This window comes from Aspergillus homomorphus, assembly GCF_003184865.1.
Source record: "Aspergillus homomorphus CBS 101889 unplaced genomic scaffold BO97scaffold_5, whole genome shotgun sequence".
NCBI classification, from domain to species: Eukaryota; Fungi; Ascomycota; class Eurotiomycetes; order Eurotiales; family Aspergillaceae; genus Aspergillus; species Aspergillus homomorphus.
Window position 1 is genome coordinate 202,050 of NW_020291891.1, and position 12,461 is coordinate 214,510.

General features: G+C 53.7%; 4 protein-coding genes across 4 annotated transcripts; 2 read left to right on the forward strand and 2 right to left on the reverse strand.

Annotated features, from left to right (window-relative positions):
• The first annotated feature begins 4,081 nt into the window (after positions 1-4,081).
• Positions 4,082-6,448, forward strand: BO97DRAFT_210148 (uncharacterized protein). The gene has a single exon (XM_025690563.1). It carries the CDS (start codon positions 4,415-4,417, stop codon positions 6,092-6,094), a length of 1,680 nt encoding a protein of 559 aa, XP_025554527.1. The 5' UTR covers positions 4,082-4,414; the 3' UTR covers positions 6,095-6,448.
• Positions 6,449-6,721: 273 nt separating this feature from the next.
• Positions 6,722-8,407, forward strand: BO97DRAFT_324013 (Gfo/Idh/MocA family protein; the record flags this gene model as incomplete). Its single annotated transcript, XM_025691295.1, has 2 exons — positions 6,722-7,727; positions 7,782-8,407. Coding segments are annotated over 2 exons (1,632 nt in total), but the record flags the coding sequence as incomplete, so codon positions are not given.
• A 147-nt stretch (positions 8,408-8,554) lies between these two features.
• On the reverse strand, positions 8,555-10,642 carry pgmA (phosphoglucomutase PGM2). The gene is made up of 3 exons (XM_025698110.1): positions 10,392-10,642; positions 10,037-10,338; positions 8,555-9,972 (listed from the first exon to the last, which is right to left on the reverse strand). The coding sequence occupies exons 1-3, from the start codon at positions 10,442-10,444 to the stop codon at positions 8,660-8,662; spliced, it is 1,668 nt and encodes a 555-aa protein (XP_025554529.1). The 5' UTR covers positions 10,445-10,642; the 3' UTR covers positions 8,555-8,659.
• Positions 10,643-10,919: 277 nt separating this feature from the next.
• BO97DRAFT_403379 (oligoribonuclease) lies at positions 10,920-11,906 on the reverse strand. Its single transcript, XM_025694720.1, has 2 exons — positions 11,745-11,906; positions 10,920-11,649 (listed from the first exon to the last, which is right to left on the reverse strand). The coding sequence occupies exons 1-2, from the start codon at positions 11,790-11,792 to the stop codon at positions 11,134-11,136; spliced, it is 564 nt and encodes a 187-aa protein (XP_025554530.1). The 5' UTR covers positions 11,793-11,906; the 3' UTR covers positions 10,920-11,133.
• Between the last annotated feature and the right edge of the window lie 555 nt (positions 11,907-12,461).

Here is a 12,461-nt window from a genome sequence, read left to right on the forward strand (position 1 = left end):
TGGGTGGGTAGGTTGCTACTTTCGTGAGGAGGTGTAGTTCGAATAAGCATTGATAGTTTTGGATGAATGGTGGGATGAAGATCATGAGTAACAGGCGTAAAATTCCATGCGTTTGGTTATATTTGCTGGCATTTGTATTGATACAGGGTGAGTCAAGTTGTGAAGGAGATGCTGTATTTCATGTTGGCGTGCGTGAGCTTGATGTGGCCTTTTGTCTTGGCTCTTAAGACGCAGGCTTTGAGCTTGTATCTAGCCCTTCAAGTCTAGATACATTAAATGTCAGCTCGTGTGCATTCGTATCGACTAGGCGATGATGCTATTTCGAGGTTCGCAATTTGCTATAGATCTATCAATAGATACCGCCTCCACCGTGGCGAATTGCAGGCAGCAGCCCGCAAAGGCGGTGGCAGAATGAAACAACTGTTGCTGCTATCCTGAACAGCCTATTCCATGACAAATTGACTTGGACAACTACGGACTATGTTTAATGAGATAAGAAGATATCTATCCAAGTCCGCTTCAATCGGAACATGCCTAAGCTTGGGTATATTTCAATCCGACTCTGCGTCAATGCTTCGAGATTTGTATTTGTATTTTCGAGTTTGATGTGCCGTCCATCGTGGGACGGACCAGGTTTCTTCTTCCCTCCGCAAAAACAAGCATCATGCAATCTATGTATTTTCTGAAACTCCTGCGAGTCAACCTCCAAGTTTATTCACGAGCCAAACCAGGTATGCTCCCCATGGATAATGGCTGTCGGCTAAGTGTATGGCCATGCTCAAACAGGGGCTGTTGAGGCTAGAGCCGACTGGGTAAGTTAGTGCCGATCCGGGGTCCCACAATGGGGGGAATCCGACAGATTTGGACAATTGATGCCATTGCTTGTTCTCTTGCAGGATTGTTTTCCAGAATACCAAGGAAAGCAGACAAGAGGACAGGTGAGATGAGAGAACTGAACCTTCGATAGAAGTTCACATTGAAGCTGGAATGCAACTTCCCGGTTTATCCTCATAATATACCACCTATGACAACTTGTTGGTGGTGATCCTGACCGTTTGATTGATGGTGTATCCTCACGAGGGCCAGACCGGCCAGACAGTCTCAAAAATCCTCATGTATCCTGCAAGACAGGAATGCATTAAACTCTGTACCTGCGTCGAGGTGCATGTGTGTCCGTTCCGTGCTATATGCACCTTGCTGAAACGACATTGACCTCAGGTAGAAAGTCTACAAGCGCCAATCGATCAATGCTCACCTCACCTCGACTCAAATCTAAAAGGGACTGTCCCGCGCGGAGTGAGACATGCCATCTGAAACATTTCTTCTCGCTAGCAGGATCTCATCTGCGGAAAGAGAATCGTGCTATCTACTATCGAGGTAGGATGGAGATCACCGACGACCATTGACCAGGCAGGGAAGGAGATCTCAGACACCCTGGGGAAAGGGGGTGAATCGAGGGAGGCAAGATTACAATCTCACTAGGGTTTGCTTAGTGGATTAGTCAATCTCTGGGAGTGGGTGTAAGTCTAAGTGGTCACGATGTTCAGGCTTATTGCAGTGGGTAGTGCCGGGTGTAGCGAATAGATGCTTGGGGATTGGGAGTTCGTATCGCGGGTTTGCTGAGGATGTGAATGATTTCGAGGTGCATATATGGCCCGGCTGAGTTTTTGGGGTCGTTCGGCTCGCTGCTTAGCTTACCAGACTGACTGTTTGACTATGATCCTTCCCCTCCGCGTACTTGCCGCGTTGATGACATTTGAAGGGGGAGGGGGCGGCCCTTACGTGGGACGGAGAGACATGCCTCGGGAGGTCTGAGGAAAGGCGTAAACAACTTCATTGTCTATTCCACGTACAGTACATACGAAGAATGTCAGTCAGTCAACTGAGCAGAGACATCCTCCACCAGAAAGAGAAAATGGTAAAGGAAAAAGAAGAAAACTCTGCGTCTTATCAACTCGGTTGCTGGGTTATGTGTTGCCCTGCTGTGACCCGGCCCATCTCCCTAGTACCTCTTGATGCTAGTGTATATGCGGCATCCGCAATGGAAGGGAATCGGCATGAACGATTGGGTGACTCTGGCCGCGATAGAGGGTCATTCGTGTTGTAGTAAAATGGGATGGCATCATCAGTGTGACGGTGTTCGGCCGTGCAATTTGAAGACCACCTTTCTCGCTCATCTCCCATTACTATCATTTCCTAACGGTCTAATGAAACTTAGCGCCCGGCGTTTTATTAACCTCAGCCTTGGCATCCCCTTTTTGGTCAAGCATGGAGTTGCCGGCACGGCAGAACTTGCGGGAGTCCAGTCTCATCTTACGTACATCACACATATGCTGCTTGGGAAAAAAGCAAACATGACTGACTATTGGGGATGAACAGGTTGGAGAAGGTCGAATCAGGGCAATCAGCAAGAGAGGGAGACTGAGCATTACTCCATTCTAGCAACAGTGATGTTGGTACTGATGGGCTGCGGCTACAACCTTGTCTGCATGCGGATCATTTGGGGGCGCGGATCTTGACAGTCAATCACCATCACCATCACCGTCACCATCAATCAATCAATCAATCGATCCATCCATCACTCAATCTTTCTTCCTTCCACTGGAATGGAAGCGATCTAGTGGCATTTTGCACCTTCTGACAGCTTAATTACCTTTCCCTCGTTCCCACGTAATTGTCCAATCTGCGAGCCTCCATCGCGACTTCATGATTGGCAGTATAGCAAATTAGTGGTCTCATTGCTCCATAGTTGTACTGGCTTGGTTTCGGTACGGCACCCACTCCGACTTAACTAGTTAGTCTAGTGTGCTGCTCTCTTGCTCGTTGACGCTGCTGCAGGTCTAAGACCTATTCTTAGGCCTGGCCTGATCGGATGGGTGAAAATGAGTAAGACTTGACTTGGGCCTGCCCACGCGGGTTGTTTCCATGGGTCCTGCGGAGGTCATGTCGAGACTCTTGTTTCTCTCTCTTGTCTCTCTTGTCTCTCTTTCCCGGCTCCTTCTCTCTTCTCTCTTTCTCTCTCTCTCTGTTCTCCATTCTTCCTCTTCCGCCTCATACACACTACTCTTCTTTTTCCCCTCCTCCTCCTCCTCCTCTTCCCCCTCCCTCCCTTCTCCTATTATCCTTCAAACCTCAACTACTCCTCCTTTTTACTTTTCTCCTTTTCTCTCTTCTTCCCTACCACCCCGCATTTAACCTATCTATTTCTGATCTTCACTTGTCTCCCTAGTCGGGGCGTGATTCCATTCATTTGTTCTTGTTTTGTTCGCCAAGGAACCAACCATAGCCGGAACTGGGTGGGCTATCCCAATAGCCCGCGCAGTGAGCATTGCAAACCAAAGAGGCCAGTGCGATTCCATTGTAGCCCGAAGGAAATATCCGCCATATCCGCCGAGCAAGTGAGACCGACACGAACTCGGGGGCGACCAAGCGATTATCCGACGAGAATCCGTGGTGGCAGACTAGGTCCGGAACCTTGGGTTTAGCGTGGATCCTCTCTCTCTGCCCGGTGGGAGGCTCGGAGCAATTTACTCGCATTCAACTTCGGTCGGTTCAAAGCCTCCTAGGCTGTCGACCTTCTGCTTCTTCACTCTTCGACGCTTCTGGGAAGTCGCCCCACCGTCCATTTTACTCAACTCCGCCAGCGTTGCTCTGTTGTTCGGCCAGCATGGATCAGACTGGAAAGCGCATTCAATAAGCTATTCAAGGATAAGGTCAACCTCGGAACAACTTTAGGTTCAATAAAAGATTGTACCTTTCCCGCCTCTTTCTTTTCTTTTCGTTTGCAGGTAGGCCATCATCTTCAGCCCATCTTTGTCACATCTCAGGGCGCTTGCTCAATGTTTTGACCCCATGGAGCTGCTTTGGGTAAACATACTGACGTCAAGATCCGACACTCGCATTAGGTCTGCGTCTATGCCTTTCGGTTCCTCTTCTCTTCTCATTGCTCCAATTACTCGGTTTTTGTCGGCTGCTTATCCCGGCTGACGTCCACTCATTGCTGTTCACAAACCACCTGCGAGGCTGCTGATCGACTGGGAAACTCTCGTCAGCTGCATTCCAAATCATACTTCGACAGTCGCTCTCTTAGCATTCGATACCGCACACTCCCTTCTGCTGTCTTTCGTTTCCCCTCCGACTCAATCCTGTCAATCCTTTCTTTTCTCTACGCTCTTTCGACTCTTTTCGCAACCGACTCTCGAACAGCTTTCGCCCACCGCACTCCTTCCATTGAGCAGTCGCGTGTTTTGCAGGCAGACACCTTGATTTCGTATCCTTATTTTCATTTCGGTAGACACAGTACGCTCTCGGAACCTTTCGGTCATCAACAAGGATCACAGTAAGGCTCACTGCGCTGTTCAACAAGATAAAAAATATTGGGGGGGATTGGGCACGCAACAGGGGGTTTGACAGTATGGCCCATCATGGAAACGGGCATGCGCGATATAACAGGTCGATGAGGAAACGCTACCAGTCAGACGAAGGCGGGAATGGAGGTGCGGATAAGGAGTCGAATGCTATGGCTTTGCCGACCAGGATATCGCAAGAGCCTGTGGTGTACGCGGTGAGGAACGAGCTTGTTATCGATGAAGAGGGACGGAGTCAGCAAGCACAAGATAGCAGGCAAATATCACACATAAAACGGCAGGAGCCAAATGCCTCGACAGACGATCAAACGACGGTTGTTGCGACAGTGGCCAACGTGGAGGAGAGCGGCTCGCAGACAACGGGGCTGAGCACATCAGAAACCCCCTCCGCCACATCTGACCAGTCCACTCAAGCATCGACATCTGGCTTGTCGGCTGAGTCGGGCTCAGTCACGGCACCGACTTCCGCGACTGGACCGGCCGGCGAGCATTCAACTGCGTCCCCGGCGTATTCTTCTCCCACTGCGGATACTCCCACTGTGACAACGGCCTCTGATCCGTCCACCTCCGTCCCCCCGTCCGGCCCAAATTCGTCCAAAACATCAACACCCCTCTTTGGTACCACCTCAACACATCTTCCGGCATCTTCAACCCCTATCCGGCCGACAAGCACGAGCACTAACCCGAACGCGACTTCAACCCGGAGTTCCAGCTCAATCACCACGTCGAGCTCGAGTGTGGGCTATGTGGGTGGCAATCAGTCTGGTACGACGACGTCCTACGATTCGTTCGCAACGGCCACGACATCTCTCTCTTGGTCTGATACATCCTCGAACGCTGGGGCCTGGGGGACGACCACGAATGGAGCAGGGGGAGGAGCAGGTGCCACTGCCACCGGACAATCACCAGCAGCAACTACGGCAGCCGCCGCTTCTGGCGGTCTCAGTACTCAAACCAAAGGCAAAATAGCCGGCGGGGTTGTTGGGGGCGTAGCGGCTGCTATGGTATTTGTCGTCTTGCTGTGGCTTCTGCTGCGCCGACGCAAGAGGGCTATTCGCCCTCAGGCACGTGATGCCCTCCCTGCAGCAGACATGGCTGGTACAGCGACCACGGAAGGATCCATCACTCGCTCGGCGGAGATGACCTCGCGCCGATCCAGCAACGACCCGTTGTTCACAGCCTCGTACTTTGCCCCAGCGTTCATGCAACGGTGGCGGCAATCACACATGACTACTCGGACAACGGACTCGGTGTGCTCCGATAGCAGCGAACGTGGCTTCCAGAAGATCTCGGGCCGGAAGATTCCTTCTGTGTTGCATTCTGGTGGAGATGGATATGGTGGTGGCGCCGAGCAGACCTCACCGACGGTCTCTGAGCCCAGCTCTACCTTTGCTGCCCCGGGGTCTCCTGTCATCCCACGGTCGCCTCCTTCACAACCGCCGTTGACTACGCCGTATGGCATGCCTCTCGACACGAGTTATACTCGAGAAGCAGAGGAGCCTCTCCCGGTGGTCAAGTTCCGCCCATCTCCTGCGCGGACGCCTGTGACGGGGTCAGCCAATGCAAGTTTGCACAACGAGCCTTCAGCCCCGCGGATGATTCCGTCCGTGCATGTGCAGGTGTCTGGAGCGCTTTCGCCAACGATGCCTAAACGGCCCGATGCGTTAGGTCGAAGCCATCCCAGTTTTGATGGCAGTCGCGGCAGCCGGTTCACAGAAAGTATCTAAATCGCAATCGTTTGGCAACGGCGGACAACTTTTGGTGTTTGTCATCCGGTACGTATATGCTTTTGAGATTCTGTACATAAATTGGAGACGTTTGTACATGGGATTTTGGGGGAAGTGTTTGGGGTTCGCGGTGGCTGGCAAGGAACGAAGGGTTGTTTGACCAGGCCGGAGATCGCGACGGAGGAATGCTGGGTCTGTTTGAGACACGTCTTGATTCTGCACTACTACTTGCTAGCCTGTTTCTCTTTTATATGGATACCCCAATTCATCTTTTTTTTTTTCTGTTATTCGATCGGGGCTCAATGTACATTCGCCTGTTAATTACTAATTAATGGACACTGTGTCGATATCCACTACATTCATGAGACATCCTCATTACTACTAGTCGATCGCTGCTTTGCTGGCAGATGACATAAGGTGCCGTGGACCAACCAGCAGCCAGATATTCTCAGCATTGAGGCCAGTGCCTGATCTACTTAGAAGTTAGTACTACTTATACTTAAATCATAGACTCCCTCTCGCTCCCCCCCTCTTTTCCCCCTTTCCCTCTCTCCTCCTCAATTCACACCATCAAGCAAGATGAAAGAACCTGCTCTCCCTGTGTTATCCTCCATTCTTCCTAGTCTCTCTCCCCGTTCTCTCCGGTTCATCATCATAGGTGCTGGATCGCGGGGCAATGCTTATGCGCGGGCCGTGACAACCTCCACCGCGGGGATCATCCACGCCGTCGCCGAACCCCATCCCTTTAAACGTCGCCAGCTCGGCCGCAACTACATCTGGGGCACCAACCAGCCCCAAGAGGGGCAAGAATTTGCCGACTGGCGCGACTGGCTATCTTGGGAGGTGCGTCGTCGCGAATCCGCTTCCACTCCCAGCAGCCAGTCCACCCCTACAGCAGGGGTAGACGGGGTCTTCATCTGCACTCTCGACGAGACGCACGCAGAGATCATCCACGCCATCGCTCCTCTCCGCCTACATATTCTCTGCGAGAAACCGCTGGCTCTGTCCCTGACGGACTGTCTCAGCGTGTACCGCGCCCTACAGCCCAACATTGACAGCAACATCTTCTCCATCGGCCACGTCCTCCGCTACAGTCCGCACAACATCCTCCTCCGCAAGCTCCTCCTCACCGACCGCGTCATCGGCGATATCGTATCGTTAGAACACTGCGAACCCGTGGGCTGGTGGCATTTCGCCCACAGCTATGTCCGAGGCAACTGGCGGCGCGAGACGGCCCAGGGCGACGGCTCGCTCCTGACCAAATCCTGTCACGACATCGACTTCATCATGTGGCTCTTATCTTCTCCTGCTGCTCCTCAGCCTGCTTCCACATCTACCCCCGACAACCACAACAACAACACAGCCCATAAACAAGAACCCCACCACCCCCGCACAATCACCTCAACCGGCTCCCTCACCCAATTCCGACGCCACCGCAAACCCCACGCCGCCGGCGCCGCCACAAACTGTCTCTCCTGCCCGGCTGAACGCAACTGCAAATACAGCGCCGTGAAGATCTACGACGAGATGCACGTAGCGAAGGGCAACTTCGACTGGCCGGTCAACATCGTCTGTCCGGACATCGAGGACGTCGTCGCGCCGTACGCCAGCACCAGCACCAGCACTACCATCAGTACCACCAGCAGCCCGTCAAACCCAGACAACAAGACAACCATCTCCCCCGAAGCCATCGCCGCCGCATCCGCACACCTCCACGCCCGCCTCCGCGCCTCACCCGCCCTGCACCCCACTACTCCAGCGGCAGGGGCCCCACCATCCTACGGGCACTGCGTCTACGAAGCAGATAATACCGTCTGCGATGACCAGATCGTGACGATCACCTGGTCCGAGCTACCAGCCCTTTCAAACGACGATCCCGAAATGCAAATGCAGGTGCAAGCAACAGCAAAGACGGCGGTATTCCATATGATTGCGCCAACGGAGAAACAATGCGAGCGGCGCGGGCGCGTGTACGGGACCGAGGGCGAGCTGGCGTACGACGGGCGCCGTATCGAGTTCTTCCGGTTCGCAAACCGGGAGACTACCGTCATTGATGTGCCGAGGCAGCCGCCGGAGGAGGAGAAGGCGCACGGTGGCGGTGACTATGGGTTGGCGCGTGGGTTTGTGGCTGCTGTCGATGCCGTGGTCAATGGGCGGTGGGCGGTACAGAAGGCGCAGGAGGCGTTTGTAGGCTGTACGCTGGAGGAGGCGGTGCGGAGCCATGCGGTTGTGTTTGCGGCGGAGGAGGCGCGGAGGGAGGAAAAGGTTGTGCGGTGGGCGGAGTGGTGGGAGGGGAAGTTGCGCGAGGCTCTGGTGCTTTGATTTGGTTTGCTGTTTGGTGGTGGTGATTGTCTAATGGATGGGGTGGGGATACGAGGTTCTATGATTGATGGTGAGTTGCTTTCTACTCATTTCAGATGATTGATGATGACAACGACGATAATGAGTGTTCACGAAAATGCTACTACGCAGATATATTATTCGCTATCGCTATTAACAACGTGCTTGATTTCCGTAGGCTCGTATAGAGTAGATAAGATAAGATATATGCTTCAGAGAAAATGCTTAGGTGCGGACATCGGGCTCCTCACGGCCGATGAACTCCTTGAACTTCAACAGGTCCAGGGCCAGGGCGACGTTGTCCTTGAGGTACTCGTCCGTCTTCTGGGCGAACTTGCTGGCGTCGCTCTCGTGCTTCTCGATGTACAGACGGATGGTGGCGCCGCTGCTGCCGGTGCCGGACAGACGGACAACGATGCGGCTGCCGTCGTCGAACTTGACGTACAGGCCCTGGTTCTTGGAGACGCTGCCGTCCAGGTCGGTGTAGGAGAAGTTGCCGGCGTCGACGACCTTGCGGCCCGAGACGGTCGAGCCAACGAAGGAGTCCTTGTTGTCAACGTACTTGGCCAGGGTGGCGATCACCTTGTTGGCACCGTCGCTGTCGACGTTCTCGTAGTCGTAGCGGGTGAAGAAGGTGCGGCCGTAGGTCTGCCAGAACTCGTTCTGGATGGAGGCGATGCTGGGGGTCTCGTTGGGCTTCTGCTGGGCGACGCCGGCGATGACGTTCAGCCAGGCCACGATAGCCCACAGACCGTCCTTCTCACGGATGTGGTTGCTGCCGGTACCGAAACTCTCCTCACCACAGATGGAGATCTTCTTGTTATCGAACAGGTTGCAGAAGAACTTCCAACCGGTGGGCACCTCGTAGCTCTGAAGACCCTGGGCCTCGGCAACGCGGTCGACGGCACCCGAAGTGGGCATGGAGCGGGCCAGGCCGTACACACCCTGCTTCTTGAAGTAGGGGATCAGCTTGGCGTGGTGGGCGATGATGGCCAGACTGTCACCAGGGGAGACGAAGGTGTTGGCGCCGTAGATCATGTTACGGTCACCATCACCGTCACTGGCAGCACCGAAGTGGATGCCCTCCTTGTCAACCCGCTCGACCAGCTCATGGGCATAGACCAGGTTGGGGTCGGGGTGGCCACCACCGAAGTCGGTCTTGGGCTCAGCGTTCATGGCGCTGCTCTCGGGCAGACCCAGCTCGCGAACGAAGGTGTCAACACCGTAGGGACCGGTGACACCGTGCATACCATCGAACAGGACCTTGAAGTCCTTGTGGGTCTGGAGGAAGTTGCGGATCAGGTCGAAGTCGAAGATCTCCTTCAGCATGGCGACGTAGTCGGAGGTGGAGTGGACAACCTCGACCTCAAGGGGACCGTAGGTCTTGGTGCCAATGGAGGAGATGTCGACATCGGGGATGTCAAGGTAGTTGTAGGAGTTGAGGGTCTTGGAGGTTTCGTAGATCTTGTTGGTGACGGACTCGGGGGCGGGAGCTCCGTTGGTCAAGTTGTACTTGATACCGAAGTCGTTCTCGGGACCTACACGAGAAATATTGTCAGTTACCTGGTTACAAGTCTTTCCAAGAAGGAGAATAGTACTCACCACCAGGGTTGTGGCTGGCAGTCAGGAGAATACCACCGGTAGCTTGACGCTTGCGGATGAGGTTGCTAGCAGCGGGGGTACTGAGGATGCCATTCTGGCCGACCAGCAGCTTCTTGACACCGTAGGCAGCACTGATCTTAGCGATCTTCTGGATGACCTCAGTGTTGTAGTAACGACCATCGCCACCGATGACGAGGAAAGCACCCTCAGCACCCTCGGGGATGGAGAGAATGATGCTGGCGATGAAGGACTCGGAGTAGTGGGGCTGCTGGAAGACCTTGACCTTCTTACGAAGACCGGAGCTGTAGAATATTAGTTTCGGAGTGATAGAGGGGTAACAGGAGGCGTAACATACGTTCCAGGCTTCTGGTCGGAGAAGGGGGAGATGGAGACGGTCTGGACAGACATGATGACGTGGAGGAGGGGTAGTGCAGGAGGTGGGGTATATTAGGATAGAATAGTTGACAGAAGCTGGGATATACAGCTCACTGACAATTGACGTGATGAAGAGAAGATAGAGAAGATAGAGAAGAAGAAGAATGGGAGAATGGGAGAGAGATAGAAAAAAAGAGGAGAAGAAGGAAGAAGAGGGGGAACAGAGGGGAGTAAATAAGTTGATGAAGCAGGAGAAAGCAGGGTCAGGGCGAGGGCGAGAAAGCGGGCGGGATTGGTTTGGGTTTTGGTTTGGGTCCCGCTCCGATGCAAGACAAAAAGTCCCAATAGGACTGGCAAAAACCCCACCTCAATCCCGATTGCATTGCTTGCTTGCTTGCTGGGTTGCTTCAATGGATGGATGATGCGGAATTGGCGTGATTGTCGTTTGTTTGTTTGGTTGTTTGGTGGTGGTGGTGATGTTCAATAATGTCATGCGGTGGTCATCACTCTCTCATCAACACCTGTTCTCTAAACAATAATTGGACCTCATTTCTTTACCCCTCTTCCATACTACACACGCCCGTACAAATTATGACTGTTGCCCCCCCCTAAAAAGCTTCCCTAAATAGAAGCTAGCTATTAAATGCCAACTCAGCCCATTCCCCGCCGGTGCGAACACACAGACCTCCCCCTTTTACTAGTAGCTACCGAGCTACCAGAAACTATCTAAATAGGCGCTCGCGATAGAAGCGCATCTCCGCGATGCTTTCCAGAATGTCCTCTCGAGCCAGATGTACCTCTTTCTTCGGAGGCACCGCCGCCAACAACTCGTCTGACCCCCATCGACGCACCATTTCCTTCAATGCACTCACGTCTACAATCCGATAGTGTAACCACTCCAACACGTTTCTGTACGGTCCCTTGGCTAGGAAGGCCTTGTCGGCGTGCACACTGTTGCCCGCCAGCAAACCAGTCCGCGGCTGCGGGACATACCGTTGAATGTACTCCAGCAACGCCGCAGCTGCCGCTTCCGCACTGACGGTCGAGGCCTGTACAGCGGCCGTCAACCCAGTGCGACCGTGTGTCTCGATACACCACTGGTTCATAGACGCCAGCGTCGCGGGTGGTTGGTGGATGACGGTTTCGAATCCTTGCGGCTCGAGAAGCTTCAGGTCGGCATCGGTGATGTAGCAGCAGATCTGGAGGATCTGGTCGGTTTCCGGATCCAATCCGGTCATCTAGAATCATCCATGGGAAGAGCAGATGTGTCAGTGATGATGCTCGTCGTCGCCTCGGAAGATGCAGAAGAGGGCTGGAAAGAAAGTTCCCGAACCTCGCAGTCGATCCACACCAGGGGATCTGAGGAGCGTGTCAAGGGCATTGTGTGGATTCGGGCTTGCGGAGATCTGACTGGCGAGATTATTTTATTGTAGAACTGCCTTCCAGTGCGAAGGGAAACGGACTGAAGCGACACTGAGTAAATTGTTCGTAGAAAGGCCATGGCGGCGGGTGAGCTGCCGGAGCTGTTCGAGATTGTTATTTCCGGCGGTGGAAGGCGGCAGCGCGGCCGACTTTCCGCGACCGACTTTCTCTTCTCCCAGTTCCCTTCTTTCGCCCAGCATAAAACACCAAAGCATAGCTCACATGAGCATGGCGGACATGCTTCGCACTCGATCACAACAAGGTCCAGCTTCAACTAGGGGGAAATGAAGGCAATGATCAGTACTTGGGCCAAATCTCTATGATCAATGCAGGTGGGCCGGTCTGCACGTCATCACTTCATGCCTCCTGACAGAACCAAAAGTGCATGTAACCCTTGCAGGGGAAAGAAGCGCAAGTGTAATGGCAAGCTACCCTGCTAAAACTGTGCCAAAGCCCAGTAGGACTGCGCCTATGCTGCACACGCTCAGAAGCGAGGGCAGTTCCGGGCACATGGCACCAGCAACTCCGGCGAGCATGCGCGTCAACCGTTTATGCGAACCAACGGCGAAGCCCCTTCTCAGATCAATTCAGGCACTGTCTTAGCGAAGAGGTTACGTCTTTCTGTGGA

Bases quoted from the DNA above. Each gene is read 5' to 3' on its own strand.
- BO97DRAFT_210148 (XM_025690563.1), top strand. From the start codon at position 4,415: ATGGCCCATCATGGAAACGGGCATGCGCGATATAACAGGTCGATGAGG.
- pgmA (XM_025698110.1), bottom strand. From the start codon at position 10,444: ATGTCTGTCCAGACCGTCTCCATCTCCCCCTTCTCCGACCAGAAGCCT. The intron at 10,339-10,391 runs GTATGTTACGCC...AATATTCTACAG, and splicing joins TCCGACCAGAAGCCTGGAAC to CTCCGGTCTTCGTAAGAAGG. The intron at 9,973-10,036 runs GTGAGTACTATT...TTTCTCGTGTAG, and splicing joins TGCCAGCCACAACCCTGGTG to GTCCCGAGAACGACTTCGGT.
- BO97DRAFT_403379 (XM_025694720.1), bottom strand. From the start codon at position 11,792: ATGCCCTTGACACGCTCCTCAGATCCCCTGGTGTGGATCGACTGCGAG. The intron at 11,650-11,744 runs GTTCGGGAACTT...GGATGATTCTAG, and splicing joins TGGTGTGGATCGACTGCGAG to ATGACCGGATTGGATCCGGA.